Raw genomic sequence first — 20,813 nt, forward strand, 5'->3', positions numbered from 1 at the left:
AGAACCATGGCACAGGCAGGGACACATTCAGCTTTGAGTTCTGCTCCAGCACTTTATCTGTAACCAGGACTCATCCTTTTTCACATTTTCTTGAATGTACCTAAAGTTGTTTGAGGCTCTGCCCCACAGAAATTACAGAGCTTTTTTCGTGGGACCGCATCTCAGCACCTCTGAGATACTTTTGCTACATGACCTGTATACATAATATTTGCCCTTCAGAGGATGCTTTCTTCCTCTTCTTATCATCTGCTTTCAGCTGCAGTCAAAAGGAGGCTACTTTCATGACACAAAGCAAAAATCTCTTCTCACAAAGCTTACAGATATATTCAGACAATCAATGAATGATGGGTCTGGTCCAGCTTTCTAGTTACCATCCACGTTGTTTGCCCAGAAGTATACTATAAGATATGGACTTGAGCAGATCTCGAGTCCTCTGGAGAGAGAAAGGCTAAATATGGTCGCCTTCTTAGTACAAGCCTGCTCAGGTTCCTGCTTATGCAGTGGGGAGAGACAGGAGCTGGACCAGGGTGCTATAGCAGCATACAGTCTGAGCTGACATCTTGCATGGACTCCCCCTAAAGTCAGGAAAAGGGAAGTGGTTTTAAGGCACCGTTCATCTCAGCTGAACACAGACTTAAAATAGCTCAGCTGAATCACACATGGTATATTGTGATTTATGTCCATCAACTATAACATCTCTACAGAGACAATATGGAGAACTAGAGCCTACATGAAAGCTAGATTTAGGCACTGAGATTTAAAAACAGATAAAAAAGCGTACGGTCAGTGAGATGACTCAGGCCTTCTGAGCTTCAGCCAGCAATGTGGAAAGCCTGAGAGCTACAGCTTGCTTTGCGTAGGCAAGATCCTCCTTTTGCAGCATATATATAGTCTTTCTATGTTAGGGTTTCAGAGCTGACCAAGGGCGTTCCTGGCCTGTGACAGGCAGCAACTGGAAGTCACAGACTTGTACAGCATTTCTGCAGAGCTCTCTGCACTTCTTCCAGATGAGAAGGGTCGAGAGGGGAGGGTAGACCTTAGCACATGCACACAAAAATGCCCTGGGCTGACCCATCAAGTTCTGAAAAGGTAATTGGCCTCTTTCTGCTCTGCTTAACTTTCTTTGTGAACCTAGGCATTACTTATGACCTAGATTCAGTTAGCCCCAAGATATTCGCATTAATGACTTTATGTTTGTCTGCTGATCACCCTCCCTGAAAGAGGCCTCTTTTCCAGGTGAAAGTTGTTAGCACCTTTTAGAAGTCTTAGAGCTCTGCATTCATTTTAGCCGGGGGAAAGAGAAACAACACTTGCTCATGGGGAATAAACACAGCTTGATCACCTTGAATTATTACCTGCATTTTTATAAAATTATGGGGTGCTGCCAAGTATACACAGCATTAAGAAATGCATAAAACACACAGGCTAAACCTCGAGGCTCCCTAAATCCTTAGTTAAGCCACTAAATAAATGTTATTTTAAACTTTTTTTTTTTAATTCCTGATTATGGTTTGCTTGTGTTTATTAGATTTACTTACATATTTACTTAGAGGCTAAAAAAAAAGTCATATGTCATATCCTGTAGGCCTTTTGGCCCCTGTGATATAATACGAGTGTAACTAACTTTAGCTGTTTAACATAAACCACAACAAATTCCCATCTCTAAAAATTCCTACGGTTTCACGGTGAGAGTTACTCCTGCTCCACATTTTCAAAGTCTTAGCAATCATCACATTTAGTAATTTATGTACTTACGTGTGGATTGCACCTCTTAATTACTGCTCTTAATTCTTAACCTCTGACCCAATAAATGTGATGCAGTGAGGGGTGTTAGGGAACTTGCATTAAAGCTGATGCATTGGGCTTTCCTGACATCCAGGGCGATGGTGTGTCACTGGGGATGGGTTAGTCTGGCCTTTGGGTTTTCAGCTGCGTTACAAAGTATCAAGATAACTTTTGGCTCTGTCAGGAAAGTCCAGGACTCCATCTGCATTCTCTCACTCCTGCTCCAGATGGCTGAAATAGTTTAGGTGACTCTCCCTTACATCTTGTCCTTACACTTTGGCCATGGAGCACGCAACTGCCATTTGCTTATAGTGAGCAAAGATGTGATTATACCTAAACCGGTCATGCTTTTGCACTTGGGATGGCAATGTGGCACTCCCAGAAAATAAGTATGATGTAAATTTCTAAAATGCAACACTTTTCAAAGAATAAATGCTAATACATAACACGTACAGTGCTTCTTGAAAGAACTGAGAATAAACAAGACTTTTTCAGGAAGGCTGATAATCCAGGAACTTCATTCTAAATTGGTGCACTTGTTCATCCATACCAGTTTCCCTACACGAACAGGGTAATGATGGTGTGATATGTTCATGTAAGACAAATAAGAGTTAGATATACACCAGTGGTTTATTTCTGGAGCATGCATGTGTACCAGACACGTTATTCCTATCTATATTTACTTTGAGATCACACACGTTAGAAAGTCAAAGTACTAAATGGCAGAGAGTCTACTGTAATCCCATATCTCTAGATGATGACCCTAAAGCAGGTGCCAAAGAGACTGCCAGATTTACAGATCTGTCAGTGTGAATCTGCAGCATGATTTCTTCCAAGCTGATGTAGCTTCTCAAATGGAATAGCACTGAACAAGTAACAGGCTCAACCACTTGTTCATCAAGGTTGAGTTTTAGACTCCTTCTTTAATATGCAGAACTTCCTCCCAAAATAAAGGAGTTACATATTTTACTTCTTGTAACTGGTTGCCTGAGTAAGAATGGATGGAGAATTCTTCCAGCTCTAGGCTCTTCTAAAGCAGGAAACCTCTCTTCACCTTTCCTGGGTAAGGCAGATACTTAACACTGAACCAGTTTTAGCAGTAGTTTCACAAGAACTTATTCTTTGTTCCCCACCGAACATAAATGAACGGGCAGTGGCTTTCTGGCTGGAATAACACAGCTTCATCTGATACTGTGGGAGCAGAACTCCTGGCCCAAACCAAACCTGTGCAAAGAACTAGCAGTGTTTTCTGCCATAGCTATAAAAGGCAACAGTTCCCTCATCTTCAGACCTCAGCCTGCAAGTGTCCAGTGCCTACAAATGCCACTGCCTCATCTTCTGGTTGTGCTCCTCACCTGGCCAAAACTCCTGTCAACTCCTAGGTTATTTCTGCTTGAGTATTAATTAAGTAGGGACCTCAGCGTGTATCCCAGAAATTCAAATAATCACATTTGACACAATGAGGTAATTTACCCCATCTGCGCTGAGCTGCAACTACCCTTGCATCAAAAGAGATTTTCATTCAGCAGAGTATATTAGTGATTACCACCATACTGTCTGTGGTTTATGTATGATAGATATTACCAGTGCTAGTGAATATCTGATCTTTTGTAAGAGAATTCTGTCCCTCTCTATTAGATGATAAAGTGTTTAATCACACCGGAATCCCATATAGCGATTAAAAAATAATTATGTGTGACTGCAAAGAACTTCATTCTCATCATTTCCATCTTTCTCAGTGGACTTTGTGTGTTTTGCTGTCTTTTATCATTCCTTATCTCTTGTGCTTCTTCTCTTTCCTCTTTTCCTACATACAACAGAAATACCATCTACAAATCTACACTTATCTGTTAAGCAGTGGTTCCCAGACAGTGTATAAGTGTTCCTTCTTATAAACAAAAGGAACAAAAGTTGATACCGGTGGATCCTGAGATCGATCAAAGAGTGGCTTGTGGGTTCATCTAAAGAAAGCAAGATGAAAAGGAGAAATGCCTAGTTTCTGCTCGACAAGCATGGCTATGTTAGAATGCAAGGCTTATTTTAGTTGATAGGTTGAAGTTATAAATAAGATAGGAGGGGATTCTGTGCACACTTACTGCCTTTGTACTCTCATCGTTATGGAGATTAAAGGAAATGATGAAGAAAAGAAGAATGCAAAAATCTTAAAAGCTTATAATTTTTAGAGAGAATTCTTAAAAGAAAAATAGCACAGCACCATGAACAGTGAGCAAGATTAAAGGTTCAGACCCACCAAATCTGCTTTGAGCAATAAAGAGAGACTGCCAGGAAGAATGAAATTTTTAGTGCATTTACTGCTTTACTTACTGGAGGATGAGGGCACACAAGGGTCAGAGTTAGTTTACATGACTTTATCTTGCATTTTCTTCTGTAGAAGCCAGAATCCTTTCCATAAAAGTTCTTACCAATCTAATTCTTATACCAGACCTCTCACTCCCTGAACACCCTCTCAAATGTCAGCAGGCTTATGTGGTAGGAGGCTTAATCAAGGGAAGAAAGACTTTTCTCTTTGCTATGACTCTTTCTTGCACTGCACCCCGATACGTGCAGCAAGTGTCCTCTGGATTATGCTTGCTGTAGTGAATCTCACTGAGGTCAGTAATAGGAGATCAACATCGTTCAGGAGGAGCTTACTGCTTTGGAGGACAAAGCACAGAGTTAGCCAACAGGGAATGTTATGGAAAATATCCTTCCCTCTTAATTGCCCTGTGTACTGCTGTATCACACAGCATATGATATAACAGACTGGCGATGGAGCAATTCGTCTTTAGTCTGGTTTGGAAAATAAAGGTTTCAGCTTTCAGTTGCAAAAGGCAAATGTGCTATGCACAGCAGTACTGAGGAGAGGGGGAACACTGAATGAGGAGTCCAAACCAACCCTCTCTCGTATTTCAGATGAGGCAGAATATGTTGCTCAGTTACACAAGCAGACACCATGTCTGACCTTTGCAGAAGAGAACCAATTAGCCCCATTTCTGAATGTAAACCAGACAATTTTGCATGTAATTACCTTGTTGTAAGACTGAGTGGGCTTCACTAGCATCATTGGAGTTGCAGTAGATCCACATTAGTTTCACAGACTAGAACTCAGGTTTTGGCCTTAGCAATATATTGTGTTTTGCACCTTAAGTAGTAAAAGTATAAGCCTAACCTGCATAGTACTCCTGAAAATTAGTTTTCATTTTATATTTGGTGATGTTATTTGGAGTGAAAGGAATTTTTTCTATAAAGTTTCTGAACTGGAGAACACAAGAATATTGCTTGGCAAAATGCTTCAGTGTTTCTAGACATGTTAACTTGGTTTTCCTTTCTTTGTAATAGTTTCTCCTTACAATAAATTCTTTGTGACCTTCTGTAGAGGAGCCCACTTCTGTAAACCTCATATAGGAAAAGGAGTTGGTCTTTTTCCTCAGTTTGACTAAGTCAAGAATGACTAAAAGTCAACAGCATTGCAAGGTTGTTTCATAACCGGTGTGAATGAGATGGATAATCATCAGTCAAGATGAATGTCTGCAAGAAAGTAAACACCAGTGTCAGTGGCTGTGGATATGTCTGCATCATACAACAGGATGCATGATGGCAATGTGTGAGATGTTGTGGTTTCATACAGTTAAATATGCCAGGGTTAAGTGCCATACAGAGATATTAAAGTTATATGAGCAGAATCCACACCTGAGCCACCATGACAATGCTGCTTCCAGTTCTGGAGGAGGCAGCTGAGCTCCTCAAGACCAGCTGTCTCTGAATGGTGCTCTCTTGCCTATGATAAATACGTTCTGAATGGACTACAAGAATCCTTCAGTTATTAACTCCCAGTGGTTGATACATATTTGCAATAGATTGTAGAAACAATGCTGCCAAAGATTGCTGAGATAAACAGTGCAGGGCTTCTCATGGATAATACATAGGAGCTGCCATGTTTAATATGGCTTTATTAATGTTCCTTTTTCACTAACTCACGTGTTCCCAACTCATTTCCACAAATTCTGTGGTTTTTGTACACTCCGAGAGTGACCAGCTAATAATCTTCATTCAGAAGGGGAAAAAGAATGGTAAAACCTCTCCTAATTGAAGTTCTGTTATGCAGGGAAGGTTACCTGCCTCTGGCTATTTCAGTTGCCTGATTGCTTTTAATTATTCACCATCGGTGCTTGATAAAACTCTGAATCCACAAGTCTCAGGCCAGCCCATATACCAGTATCATGTTTTTCTCACTTTCTGGGTGGCCTAAGAGATGACTAGGGTGGTTTCAAATAGTTTCTCCAAGATGGTTCTTCTACTTCAGTTTTGAAGAAATAGCATTGAATCAAAGTATGAGATAGAAAAGCTAAAAGTAAAACAACTTCATGGCTTCTAAAAATGCTAGGGGCCAGAAGCTTAGACACTGTTAGCCATTGAGGCTACATTTCCTTCTTGTAGCATTTTTGTCAATTCGCATCTATCAAAGAGAGCGAGAGAAAACAGAAATACTTCTAGCACCATGTAAACCTCCAAGCTGACTGAAAAAAAATGCGACAATTTTAATGAAAATGTGCTCCCCCATTTGTTGAATGAGCTCTACACTTTTTCAGTCAGTTGAAATGGATGAACTGTTGGGGCAGGGAACTGTTTCTTTGCTCCACATCTGTATAGCACCTCACACAGTGAAGTGCACTGTGCATCTGGCTCTAATTGCTGCTACCAGAAAAGCTGCAACAAGGTTAGAGGCGTGCGTGGAACCTGCTCCACGGCTCCTTTTGAAGGTGCTGCCAACTGAGGGTAAATATAATAATAAAACCGGGAGAAGAGAGGGTCGTCAAGTTGGCAGCTTGCTCTGCACAAAATATTTTGCTTTTGCCTTGGCTACTACAAATAAATAGCATTTGAAGGCCAGACTTGCAGCAGATGGCCGACAGCTGACTTACAGGCACATTTTCAGCAACCTTCCATCTTCAGTCAGCAGATCCCTGAATGGTCTCTTACCACTCAGCCCTGCCTCACTGTGGACACTTGCTGAGCCCATTCTGTCCATATAGTTCATCACATTATGCTTATCCACTGGTCCAAAACTTACTAGCTGCTCATACTGGATGTACAGCTGAGTTGCAATTTTTTTGGAAAAGCTCAAAGCAACCAAAATTATAGTAGTGCAGTTTTCTCTCTGTCAGGGCCTAGACCCCAGCTCCTCAGTGACCTCCGGCATTCTCCATGAAGATTGCTCCCTCCAAGATCCCTGCAATGCCTGTTGATACTTAGCTGTGTCTTCTGTTTAAAATATTCGTGTGTATGTGCATATACTTTTAAGTACCTCAGATTTTGGTGGAATTTGCGAGTTTTACTTTAATAGTTAGAATTTCCTTTTCTCTCCTTTGAGTGAATTTGAATGTCAGTAGGAACTTGTGTTCTCAATTTTTAATTTCTCAAGTTAATTAGATTAAACTTAACATGTAGCATGTTTTCCTTTGCAGGGCACACACATGTTTCAACCGTTTGGATCTTCCACCTTACCCCTCATACTCTATGCTGTATGAAAAGCTGCTGACAGCTGTTGAAGAAACTAGCACCTTTGGACTTGAATGAGGAGGTTCAGGCACTTCTGGTGTTTTTCTGGCTGATGATGTCACCTTTCCTGTCCACCATAATTTGATCTTGGTTTCCCATGTTTTTATTTTTTAAAACAAAATGAACAAAAAAAAAAAAAATCAAGATTGACAAAAGCTGTGCATGAAGAACTGCCGCCCTCTAAGATCTAACCTTCATGCTTTCATCCTCTATTTCCAATGGACTGCTAGTCTGTATGCAATAGAAAAACAACTGTCTCAAGGTTTCTGTATATCTCTACATACCTCCATTAATAACAATGAAAATACAAATGCAAGTTACACTACACTTGACCAAATGTTAATAAATGTTTACTTCCACCTACGTTGATTAAAAAATAAAAAAAACCTCATCAAGCATTCCAAGCTTTTATATGCCCAGATGTTCTAAATCAATTCACAGCCCATCTTACTTCTTAACTGTTGAACCCAGCACTAGAAGCTGGTCAGATATGTCTTCATCCATCGTTGTTTTCCCTGTATGTATTGTCCATTTGAGAGACACCTATGAGCGAAACTGAAATTTTTATATATGAACTCATGATCCACATCAGTTGCATCAGCTGGAACGGGCCCAGATACATGGTGCAGATAAGACCTTCAAAAACTAAAAAAACAACCTGTAATGCAATGCAAAGCATAACAGTGATTGTTATGATTGTTGCTTGCCAGTACTGGAGAGAACTTGCACTTCAGAGATATTGGGAGGGGCATCTCCGTTGTAATGTTTACCACACAAGAAGCACAAGGTTGTGCATGCTCAAGAAGGATGTCTTATGTAGCATAAAGGATGAGGCTCCCTTACCTTAGTATTGTATACAACAAGGAAAAGGGGAAATAAGAAGAATGTTCTACTCTTATGAATAACCTTGGGTTCTGTTTACCAGATCTTTGTTTCCTGATGTTTAAAATGCTCCTTTCAAATGAGAAGTCTAGACAATCCCACCCCCTGTGTCAGAAGCCATTTATTTTCTGTCAGGCTGGGCTTAACTATGGTTGCTGGGGGCAGTTTTCGCTTCTGTCATTTTTTCTTTTCTTGTTCAGTGCCAATCTCCATAACCTCAAGAGTGGTTGTAGACAGAAGGTTTTAGTCTACAGTCTATGAAATGAGAAGCTGCAGTGAATGAGGATGCTTGTCAGGGATGAAGGGGACTGTAACTCTTTGGGTCAAGAATTTGTCATACTTCCTATTGAAGCCCAAAGGCCCTTCAGTTATCTAAGGTACCACTAAAGACGTTGCTCTTGTTACTGCAGACATAACCCTCTTCAGTTTGGTGTCCTTCGCATTCCAGCTCTGAAGCCAGGGAACAAAAGGAAAACAGCAGTAGGCTTGTGTTTGGATGGATTTTTGCTGACACTGTTACAGTCAACCTCACTGTTCTAATTGTGTTCTATTTATTAATCTTTGCTGCCCTTATTTTCTAAGACTCAGATTGAAAGTGTTTGTCTTAACTGGGAAAAGGAAATAAGAATTCTCTTTGCTTCTGACACTAAGTAAGTTAAAGGATGCATGAAATATGAAGTGAGAGACTTGTGAAGGTAAGTAAGAAGGTAACATCATAGTGTCTAGCAGCTCACACGAAATACCACACCCCCTTGGGGGCTTGTTACTGGTAGTTTTGTGTTAGCTATGCTTCAGAAAACTGTAGAATCAGGAGATCAGTTCAATGTCTGACACATTAATTCCTGTAAGTTTTCTCTCCAGAGAAAATAGTTGGCCCTGTTTTCCCCCATATTTTTATGTTGGCTACATAGAAACTCATCACACTTGAAAAACTGCATTCTGAGAACTTTAGATCATTCTCCTGCTTTGATTCTTTGGTCAACAGGTATTTGAAAGGTGACGTACCTAAAAACATGTTTCTAAGCAGAAATAGTAGCTTTTGTTAATGGTATATAAAACATTTGGGATATTTAAATTGCTCCATTTGTTCAATTTCTGTGACATTTCTGCCACTTTTATAGTAATTTACTGTATGGCTTTTACTGAGGATCTTTTTGTAATACGTTATTATCCGTATTGAGTACTCATATTACAGTTGCATACAGGGGCCTTGGCTACAGGCCAGCTTTCGTTCCACCAGACACCAAAAATTATGCTTATTATTTCCACAAATGAGCTTTTGGGCCCCTGTTCCATATGACCCTCCTCACTGCACAGTAGAGATGGAAATCTTAACTTCTTTGTCTGAGACAGTCTGTCACATGCACAGGAATTACATCAGTGCGAGTCACACCAGGAGAGACTGAACAACAAAATCTTCCAATGTACATAATTTCTGTCTCTTCACCACTACGCCCCAAAATCCAGCAATTCCTGTATGGTTCCTGTTTTATTCCTGGCAATGTTACAAAGTTACCTGCACTATGTCAAATGTTGGGTGTCTTCTAGCAACAGAAGACAAGAAAGAGAATTATCCAACCAGTTGGTGCAGGTTTGGCCAAGAAAAATAGTGCATCAAGAGCTGTCTCATTAACGTGATAAAAAAAAAAAAATCTTTACTGTATAGTTAATTTTTTTAAAGTATTTTAAAATTATATTTTATTAAGAAAAGTGAAACTATTTTTTGTAGTGTAATAAAAGGTGTTTGTATTTCAGAGACAGCATCAAACCCCACTGATTGAAACAAAGAAGGCTTTCTCCTGAAATTCTTCTTCATGACATGTTCTGGCACTCACCACACTCTAAGGCAGATTAGGTGTTCTGCATCTCTGCGTGTGTCAGATGCTGTCTCGAGCACCTTGTGTGTTCCTCCTCTGGGAAACATGCAGCTGCTACTTCCCATCAAAATCCTCGGTCCAAGCTGTCTTTCAAGTGCACAGCCTAGTATTTTTTAAAGGTTGTTTTCTCGGGTGGCTGTGATGACATCAAAGTAACAAGGTCATGTGGATTTCCTTGCAAGTTATATGGATCCAAAGCCAGAAATAGAGGAAGACAGTTTACTATTTTCATAAAACAAAGAGAAAGAAAATGCCATAATGTGCTTTTCTTGCACTCTGTTATACCAAACCTATCCCTCTCTCTTCCCAAATGCCCTACCCCAATAGGTTTTCAAACACTGACATCATCTGTCGGGCATCCAATTCGATGCTTCACAGTGCATTTCTCCATTCATTGCATCATGGCATGGGCTGAATCTGGTCCCAGTCTGGAGTGAAGGGCAAGACATGCATCTAAGTGGCACTATAATGTTAGAGTGAGAGAGGCACTGAATGCTGCTAACAGGAGACAGGGAGGAACCCATTGCCCTTGCCCTGTTATTTTACCTGTCCATTATGCAATTAATTGACGACGTTGTTGTTGTTAGGCATATGCAAGGCATATACCCTTCCTTGTTCACCTTTCGATTGTTACTTGCTCATTTAATCATCTCTGCTCTCTCTAGGTCTGCATTTTCACATTTTAAATGCTGATTGTTAATTAGAGAATTTCTGGTGACATTGTGTTCCTACAGGAAGGAATAGAAGATATTCCATAGGGCAGATTTACAATGAAATAATCTGTTCAGCTTCTTCATCTCAGTTCCCTTTAAACGTGGTGGTGGCTAGATTGCGATATGACGTCAATATCAACAGATTTTAATATGCAATTGAAAAATGGAATAGGCAACCTGACAGCTTTTGTAAATTGCAGTTTTTGACAGAAGCAATGAATATTGGTAATTTGTACATTTCGTTTCAGAGGACCCGTATCTTTCTCAAAGTGACAGTTCTGATAATATTAATGGTAGAAGGATGGAAAGTGATATTTCTGTTTATGAAATCCTGTTGTCATAGTAGCATTAAGCTGAAGATACAGAATGAAAATAGGTATTTTAAATCACCAGTAGGTCTTCCACCTTGAAGTAGTCTCACTGACTGACTCTATCAGCTATGCAGGATTTGATCCGATACAAACAAGCGTACCTTACTGTTAATTGTGTTGGGTGTGAACCTTACAAATGTTGTCACTTCAGTCTGCAGTACATTACAGGAGTGTTCAGTTTCAGTCATGTGGCTATGCATGTTCGGAACTTAACTTTTATGTTCTAGGAAGATTTGTGGCTATCACAAGGCCGGAAGTGAGTGGTCCAGACTACACTGAGCATCTAACAGAGAGATCATGAGTTTTGTACAGGTCTGACACTGAGGACTTTTTTCACCCAGTTTGCTCAAGTGCCCGTGAATTTTTCAAAGAACTTGTAGCTAAGGTTTTTGTTCGTAGTCTAATCTGTGAGAGATATAGCCTATGGGGAGAGGTGGTGTTCGTTCGGTTTGTGTTTTGTTGTTCTAGTTCACTGTAACGAATAGTTGACATACCTCTGGTTGAAAACAGTAGGATACTGAATTTGGACATGAAAATCAAACAAGAGGTAAGCTAAAATACACACAGAGGATGAGTTAAGTTCATCCTTTGCTATTTATCCTGTGACATTCTATGGAATTCCAGAAGGACAAATTTGACTGGAGATTTGTTTATTTTCTGTTGAAATACTAATTATTTGTCCTGTCTCCATAGTACCATTAATAGGGCTTCCCAGTCAAGATTAAACACTTTCAGTCAAATGCAGACCAACAGATCTTTCTACAACAAATGCGGTGCTTTTTTATTATTATTCTTGCTGTACCTCAGTGTTCATTATTTTTAAAAAAAAATAAAATAAAAGACTGCAATATACTAAGTCTGGGATAGGTTTTCCAGTTATCACAAGGTCCAAAAGATTGGATTGTTACTTTCTCTCTAGTGAGTCATGTAGTTCCTTTGTTCTAGTAGAAAAACAGATGCCTGTAGATAGTAGATACTAGGTATAGTAAATATTGTACCATTAGCCAAATTCCCTGCAGCTTCCGATTTATCTAACAGAAATGTCTGTTATGGTTTTTGTTAAAGACTACATAAAGTCAATGGCAGGAAAGGTCCTCATTATTGGACTGATTTTGCTTATATTGACAGAAAAATGTCACATGATACTCAGGCTGTGCTTTCTATTCAACCATAACACTATAGAGGAATGTCAATAAAATCACTTTGTTATGGCATTGTGTGGACTGTCTATTACAAATAACTTATTTCGTAGAGGACGTATTTTACTGCAGTGAGTGGAAACTGGCGCTAGTGAAAGTCCACTGATTTAAGGAATTGCTCTTCCAGTGTCTTATCCTTTCTGATCATTGCAGTCACATTCTTCCACTGCTTTTGTCCGGTTGTTCAGGGTACATGTCTAAAACTTGAGGCTCTCCAAAGAGTGTGCATAACCAAATCCCCCGTGTTCTCCTAGACTACCTGCCTTTGAAAGCATGTGAGCTTACTCCTCACTCTAGAAAATGTCTGGACAAACAGAGGGACAAAAGAGATGTATATACTAATACATACCTCGCTTCTAGGTATAATTACCGCATTATAGGCATGAAATGCAAGTGTGAAGATGATTTCTTAATAGCATGTGCTGGGTCTGCATTAAGTGTTGACAGGAAATAAATAGCAAGATGCTCTGGCATTCTCAGTATGTCACACCCATTTCTCTACTGCTCTTCACTCTAATATCTCAGGCGTGTTTCATTTGCACATTCCAGGATAGATTAACACACCTCAGATACACAGTCAGCAGACACCTTGCTGACCGTACCTGTTTTCTTACATAAATGGCACCTCATGAGGGTTCATGGTACAATATGAAGGATGGGAAAGCTTAAATAGGAGGAGCAGTTTTCATAAGGAAAACTACAAACCCGTTGAAGAAATTTCAACAGAAATGGTAAGCATATCTTGCACAAGACACATCAGTAGCAAATGTGAAACTATGTGACTGTAACAACTCTTACGAGACCTGCAGTCAGCACGGCATTTTGCCATGTGTGGAGGAGCACAGGCCCACAAGCCTCAGGCCAGCTCTGACTGTCCTGCGGCAGGGACAGTGGTGGTGGCAAGAGTAGCATCTTCCCATGCACGTGCTCAAGAAATCCGGGTCTCACAGTGCAGCCTTTATTCAAAACTTGTTTGTGTGATCATGCAGGTGTGTGAGGAGGAAGCAGAGGGAAAAGGTATTTGTGATACTAAGCTGCATTTATCTGAATTTTTCACATATAAAGGCAGGGAAAATCAATATTTACTAAAAAGCAGTGAGATGAGCTGCTGATCTTTAGGATATGTCAGTTTCTGCAGCAGTGATCCATTATGTGACTGCAACTATGCCTTTTACCAGAATCCATTCTATGACTTATGTTACTGAATTTCTGTAAAAATACAGTGAAGCCTCCATATGTACATCAAATGTCTTTCCTGGCCTGCTAGCAAAATTCCATAATCTTACAGGATATTACAAATCAATAACAATCCCTTCCCACCCTGTAGTAGTAAAGGCATAGTTTTTCACTACAGTGGACAATAAATCCACTTGTGGCCTGAAGTTTGTTCTTGTATAAGAGGCCTGACTGGACAATAAAGTGACAAAGGATCTGCTGTGCCTCCTCTAATCATAAATCTTCCTTGAGCTACAAAGCCACACTCTTACTATTTTTTGATTTAATTCTGGTAACTTTCAAAATCACTTTTGCCTCAAAATACCTTTCATGGGTATATAAAAATGAAGAGTATGTGGCTTTGTTTGTTTAGTTCCTACCCTCTTGGAATTAAATCTTGAAGAAATAAAATGATATGTGATTCTATCTAAAACAAAAGCCCCAATTCTTATTTAGATTAGGCTTTGGTGTAAAGCACATTTATACTGTTTTTACTTTAGCTCATCCCCACAGTGCTATGTTACAGCTCTTTGAGGCTGAAAAGAACAGAAGTCACTGGAGAACACAAAGATGATGTTTTTTTTTCCTGACTTGCTGGCACTTAGGATTTCATATAATTAACTCCTATGGTATAAGAAGATAGTGGAGCTGCATGGGAAAGTTTTCTATGTCAATGATAAACAATAGTAATACTAAGTTCACTTGCCTTTCCTTCTCTGAAGAGTAATACACTTAAGAGACATACCTTCACCTTTTACATTTTTCAGTATGAAAATAAAGACTCGTTTGGGTTATTTTGTTTCCCGGTTCCAAAATGAATCAGTTGTAAGAAAACTAATGCTGTGAATACTCTGCAGTGTGACACTGAAAATCTGTTCAGTCAGTTTCAAAATGGACCACAGACATCAGTTAAAGAACTATTGTTGAGTGTGATTTCCTAATGCTGGTTTTCCAGAGTCAAAACAACATACAAAAATAAATCCCAGAGGCTTCTACTTTTCTGTTTTCAACACATAATATGCTTCAGTCCATAGACAAAGCAGTGTAGGAACCTAACCAGCGTGCCACATGGAGTCATCATATTTAGATAACAGCGTTTCAGGAATGCAGCTGGGGCAGCACTGGAATCTGCTCAGGAACGTTGTTACAAGCTGTGATTTGACTTCAGTACCTATTAGGTATGTCTTAGTATTAAGTACGATCAGTGACTTAAAAATGACTGAAATTAGTAATACAAATTACCATATAAGATTATATTTACAATGTGTGAGGACATGTTTACTGACAGCTTTGGCATCTTTGGCAATTGAATATAAACTTTCCTGCTTTTGCCATGTAAGTTAACAGCTTTAGTGGTTCATGCATTGATTCATAGAACCGGGACCGTAGAGCTTAATTCCTACTACTATGGTATGTAAAGCATGCACCTTGACTTTTGAACATCAAAATTGTTCATCGACTACATATTTCAGTCCTCCCAATGTACAAACCATAATGGATTATCTTTATGCTCTGGACACAAAATAAGTAGGGATGCACCGTGGATTTTGTAAAATATTGTCTATCTAGTTTGTGAACGATAGTCTTTGGGACTGCCTTGGCGCTGCACAGAAGCTGTGAAAGTGATCTGAGGAGCACCCAAAAGAATGCATGGAGACCGTATTAATTTTTTCAACTCATAAATTGATGTTATTATACTATATGTAAAACTCATGTTAAATTGAAATTTCTGCAAAATATTAACCTGTGAAAGTATTTGGAAAGGTAACTCTGAGCATAAGTTTATTCACCTGTTCTGGAAATGAGAAAATCAAACACTATGAGCAAAAAAAAGAGGCATACATATTATTGCTACCTGAGCAGCAGTCTATATTAAATCTCTTACAAATATAAAAATAACTCAACAAAGCTGGCACTAATGATGCCTAGTGCTGCCACTTAGTGGAGCTGTGCTTTCCTTCCTTAAATTGGAAAAGTGGAGATATTTTTTGTTGTAGGTAGTAAGAAATCCCAGTTTGTACAGAGGTGTAGCATGGGACCATTTTTCAGGGGTGCTGAGTACTTGAAGCTGTTGTGTAAGTGACTTTACTTGATGACCAGAAGCATTTGAGGAATACAGGAGTGAAGCACCCCAGGTGAGGAATGTGTACTCTTCCTGCTGCCTCATATGTAAAACAATCACATCAAGACATAAGTAGCCCATCAATGCAAAAAAGATAGCTTCATATGGAATTTAAGCAGCCTGTGGACATTCCAGCCACAGAAGATCAAGTTTTTCTGTCATTATGGAAGTAGAAAGGATGAATTTAGCACCTGATAAACAACCTTAAATTATGTATATGTGCTGAGCTACTGATGGTTAGATTTCGTATTTCTGTTATAAATGGACCACGATGATGATATAGGGTAACTCTTCCATCATGTACAAGTTGCCTGAATATATTCATATTGGAAAGAGCCAAGTCCTGTGAAGGTGAAGCTAGAGTCACACTGATAGAACTCAGCAAAGCTAATAGCCCTGTGCAACACGTTTGATCCACCTCTTCAGGGCAGAACTGAAATTGCTCCTTAACTCCAGTGCATGCGGGCATAAATTGAAAAGGAAATTCTTCTAAACAGAGTACCTGTGCTAGTGTCTTCCACCTCACCTCCAACTCCTTAGCTTGCAGATCAAACACAGCTCATGAGAATGAATTCCTTGAATGCTACTGGCAGAAAAGAAGAAAAAATATTCAATGTAAACCAGTTAATGTTATCTGTACAAGCAGAAATCAATATATGTTATGCCATCTGAGTGCAACTGAGCATATAACAACAGAAAAAAAGCTGCTTCTTTTTTTTTTTTCCAGTAGGTAGCATATGAGAGTAACCACCAAAATGTCTGTTAGCTTATCTCTAAATAAATCAAGTTTTATTCATATCTGCATATGTTTTTCCCTGTGTGGATAGCACGAACATGTTGCAGTATTTAAGGCTATCAGTGTTTTAATATACAGGTGAGTTATAAAGCTTATGTTTGTTCTTTCTACAGAGAAAAATTAAACTAATACAGCATACATCGGGTCCATAATATTCTGGTGTGACTGGGCAAAGCATAGTCTGTGGTATGGCTAGTACACAGGAATTTGTGGGAAAAGATTTTATTTTCTCAGTTTTCAAGAGATTAAAGCACAATTTTTCTTTTTGTCATTGTCTTCCTATTCTGTGGATAATTCTTTTAAAGAATGGAACAAATCCATCTTCCTGTTGTATTAAGACACTGTTCATGTCTTTGGTAGTTTCATGCTATGGGAGAAAAATAGTTAAGCTTACATACTGTAAGGAAAAAAAAATTTCCAGATAGGACGAAGCAATATACTCAAAACTCTCCATAAGTTAGAAATATATCTTAATTTTTATTGAATAACTGCATGTGGGAAAAAAAATGTAAGCCAAACAGAACCAAATGCTAGATTTTTGAAGGCATTTAATAATCTAAAACTTATGATTTGTTTAAAATATGAGCAGAGAACCTTAAAAATCCCAAAGTATTTTGAGGAAGGTCTGTTCATATTCCAGAATCAGTAATTGCACTCCTTTTCATCCTTTTTTTTGCAGGTTCCTGCCCCAGGAAAATGTGATTTTGAAAGTAAGTAAAGAAATAGAAAATATAATAAGAATTAAGTATCCAAACGCTTCATTTAGGATTAACATAAGACATGATCTGCTTTTCAGGAAACAATCTTTTCTCCATAGTAAGTGCCTCTAATACATACTTTCAGATGTAATAATTTCTTAACCCTCATTTAATCCAAGTTTTACTGTTCAGCAGTAAGTCTGTCCCTGCTGAAGCATAAGCAATGCTCTGATTGGGAAGCACATTGATATTGTAGGTCTTGAACCATCCATTACTCTCTATACTGGTTCTGGAGTTTATTGCTAAGCTATTTATTTCTGCAAATTGGGTGAATGAGGGAATTCCAGCAAAATGCCTCATCAGCAATTGTACTCCCATCCCTAATCAATGACCGGGGTTTGGGCTGAATCCCTTCCTGTTTGTTGGCCTGTTTCCTCATTAGTCTCGTCTCCACTGTACTCTAGATATTGGCAGGCAATGGCAAACACATTCTGTGACCTTAATGGAGGCAAATGCCAAAGCACTACCCTGATAAATGGCTGAATAAGTCTCTTAAACATGTACATTAAGTAAGCCAGTCAGTGAAGAGCTTGTGAGGTGAGAGGAGCACAGCCATTTCTCAATCCATGAGACAATTTCCACCAGCCTGGACAAAAGGGTGTTTGGAAGGAGTTCCTACACACCTCATGCAAACACTGGGAGCTCAGGCATGCATGGAGGAGAGGAGGCAAGTACGTCCCAGCCATGGGAAAGGCTTAATTAGAGCTTGTGCCACAGACACCACAGAGGCCAAGACTTCATCAGGTGGGCTCAGGGGTACTTGACCCCTTCAGACATGACGCTGCCCCTTTTGTCCTCACCTCCCCTCAGCCTTGCAGCCCAATGTCCCCATGGGGCCTGGGGGCTGTTTCCCCACAAGGGCATGCCCATCACAGCCAGCTGTTGTGGTTTCTACCTTATGATTTGTCCTTCTGCCCTACCACTCCCTCAGGCCACACCTGAGCGCCCATGAAACCAGTTCCTGGGTCGCACAGATGTGAGGTCCTAACGGCAGTGCCAGGTGAGCCAACAACAGGATCACAGAATGGTTAGGGTTGGAAAGGTAAAGAAGTTTCTCCTTCTATTCAGATGGAACCTCCTATGCTTCAGTCTGTGCCCATTGCCCCTCACGCAATCACAGAATCAGAGAATGTTAGGGACTGCAAGGGACCCCAAAAGATCATCTAGTCCAATCCCCCTGCCAGAGCAGGAACACCCAGATGAGGTTACACAGGAATGCGTCCAGGCAGGTTTTGAATGTCTCCAGAGAAGGAGACTCCACAACCTCCCTGGGCAGCCTGTTCCAGTGCTCTGGCACCCTCACTGAGAAGTTTCTTCTCAAATTTAAGTGGAATCTGCTGTGTTCCAGTTTGTACACATTGCCTCTTGTCCTATCATTGGTTGTTGCCAAGAAGAGCCTGGCTCCATCCTCGTGACACTCACCCTTTACATATTTATAAACATTTATTTATATATATATATATTTATAAACATATTTATAAACTCACCCTCATTGAGAAGAAGTTTCTCTCAAATTTAAGCGAAACCTCCTGTGTTCCAGTTTATACCCGTTGCCCTTACTATTGTCTTACCATTGGTTGTCACCAAGAAGAGCCTGGGTCCGTCCTCATGACACTCACCCTTTACATATTTATAAACATTAATAAGGTCACCCCTCAATCTCCTCTTCTCCAAGCTAAAGAGACCCAGCTCTCTCAGCCTTTCCTCATAAGGGAGACGCTCCACTCCCTTCATCATCTTTGTTGCCCTGCACTGGACTCTCTCCAGCAGTTCCCTGTCCTTCTGGAACCGAGGGGCCCAGAACTGGACACAATATTCCAGACGTGGTTTCACCAGGGCAGAGTAGAGGGGGAGGAGAACCTCCCTCACCCTGTCCTTAGGCACCACTAAAAAGAGTCTGGCCCCATCCTCTTGACACCCACAACAGGTCACTCGGCTTTACGACTATTTAAACGTCGCCACTTGGCGGGAGGGTCGGCGGGTCCCCGCTCCCGCCACTCCTGTCACTCCCCTCCCTCCCTGCTCCCCAGGGCCGCCGGCAGGCGGCGCTGCCCAACCGTTCCTCGCGGCACCGCGCGGCGCCCCGCCCCTCGTTCCCCGCGCCCCGCCCTCCCTTCCACCAAGGTGAGGTGTTAGAGGGCGGGGCCCCGCGGCCAAGCCCCCGCCCCCATCGGCGCGGCGCGTGCTGCCCGCCGCCCTCCTCCAGCAGCGGCCGCGGTCGGGAGCGCAGCCGCCGCCTAAGGGGAGCCCGGCCCGGCGGGGAGACGGACCGAGCCGGGAAAGGAAGGAGTCGGCGCCCCGCTCCTGAGGGAGAAGCCTCACGCCATGAGCCCCGAGGAGAAGCCGCCACCCGGCCGCTCCCGCGGCGACCGGCCGCCGCAGCCCACTCCCGGCCGAGGCCGGCGGCGCGGAGGCTTCCTGACGGAGATCCGCACGCCCATCCGCACCGAGCCCTTCCAGGAGCGCTACAGCCTCAGCCCCGGCAGGGAGCTCGGCAGGTGAGCGCGCCGCGGGAGGCGCAGCAGCCGCGGGCGGCTGGCGCTGCCGGCGCGTCCCCGGGATGCGGGGGCGGCGGTAGGGAGGAGGTGTCTGGTGTGTCCGGTGTCCCCCCGCGGCCTCCCCGCCGGCTCCGCTCGCCCGAAGCGCCGGGCGTAAGCCGTGTGCCCGCGGCGGAGCCTGAGAGGCTGAGAACCCAGTCAGTGCCTTTGCTGTGCTCCGCGTCTCCCCCCTCGCAGCCGGGAGCTCACCAGCCGCTGTCACCTGCTGCCGCTTCCTATGCTGCCCTGTGTGCGATGACAGCGGGAGGGGGGAGCGAGGGGCTCGCTGCCCTGTCTGCTGTTTGCTCGCCTCGCCCTGCTGCGGTCAGCCCCGGGGACGTGCCCATCGCACTGGCCGGGTGGTGTTTGGCTCGGTTGAGAGGGGTGCTGGGAGGCAGCTGTGCCCCAGCTGCTGGCCGCAGCTGCTTGTCCCTCCGTCTGGCCAACAAGTCATCCTCAGGCTTGTGAAGCCGGCTGGGGAGAGACTGTGCTCTTCCTTGGGAGCCAGTGTGGAGTAGAGAGTTTTGCTTTAGAGATTCCCCTTGGAGATAGAAAACTGCCTTTTTTTTTTTTTTTCCTTGAGCTTTGTAAGCTTTGACATGGGGGAAAACAAGCCTAGAAAAGACTAGTCTGTAGTAGCATGTGTTGGAGAGTAATGGTGGGACTTTTGAAAATATTTTAAAAGTGGTTAAAAAAAAAAAGAGCTTGAAAGTGACTGCACAGGTGATGTTTAATTGATGTATAATTTCAACACCTGACTGATAACAAGCAGGGCTTGAGGCAGAAAGTCTCATTAAAAGGTTTTTGCATCTCGGGAACCATATACATGGAATTCCAGCACCACTAAACCAGTATTTTTTGTCTGAAATTGTCACTTATTAAAAGAATTATAGTATTATTATTGATGTGTACTTTTTCTAAACAGTATTCAGATAAAGAAGATTAGATTAAATGCCATAGGATATATGGCAAGGTACGCTCCTTGGTGCGTGTTCTTTT

General features: G+C 41.6%; 2 protein-coding genes across 5 annotated transcripts in view; both read left to right on the forward strand.

Annotated features, from left to right (window-relative positions):
* HECW1 (HECT, C2 and WW domain containing E3 ubiquitin protein ligase 1) overlaps nucleotides 1-12,401 on the forward strand; it is a 272,737-nt gene extending 260,336 nt beyond the window's left edge. For all 4 annotated transcript variants that reach the window (XM_021293021.2, XM_021293020.2, XM_021293024.2 and 1 more), the window contains one exon: nucleotides 7,251-12,401. In XM_021293021.2, the coding sequence (XP_021148696.2) occupies nucleotides 7,251-7,362 (112 nt within the window). In that variant the 3' untranslated portion in view covers nucleotides 7,363-12,401. The remainder of the gene's footprint in view (nucleotides 1-7,250) is intronic.
* Nucleotides 12,402-19,439: 7,038 nt separating this feature from the next.
* STK17A (serine/threonine kinase 17a) overlaps nucleotides 19,440-20,813 on the forward strand; it is a 28,390-nt gene continuing 27,016 nt past the window's right edge. Inside the window, exon 1 of the mRNA XM_065052089.1 lies at nucleotides 19,440-19,775. Within this exon, the coding sequence (XP_064908161.1) occupies nucleotides 19,603-19,775 (173 nt within the window). The 5' untranslated portion in view covers nucleotides 19,440-19,602. The remainder of the gene's footprint in view (nucleotides 19,776-20,813) is intronic.

Source organism: Columba livia, chromosome 2 (genome assembly GCF_036013475.1).
Source record: "Columba livia isolate bColLiv1 breed racing homer chromosome 2, bColLiv1.pat.W.v2, whole genome shotgun sequence".
NCBI classification, from domain to species: Eukaryota; Metazoa; Chordata; class Aves; order Columbiformes; family Columbidae; genus Columba; species Columba livia.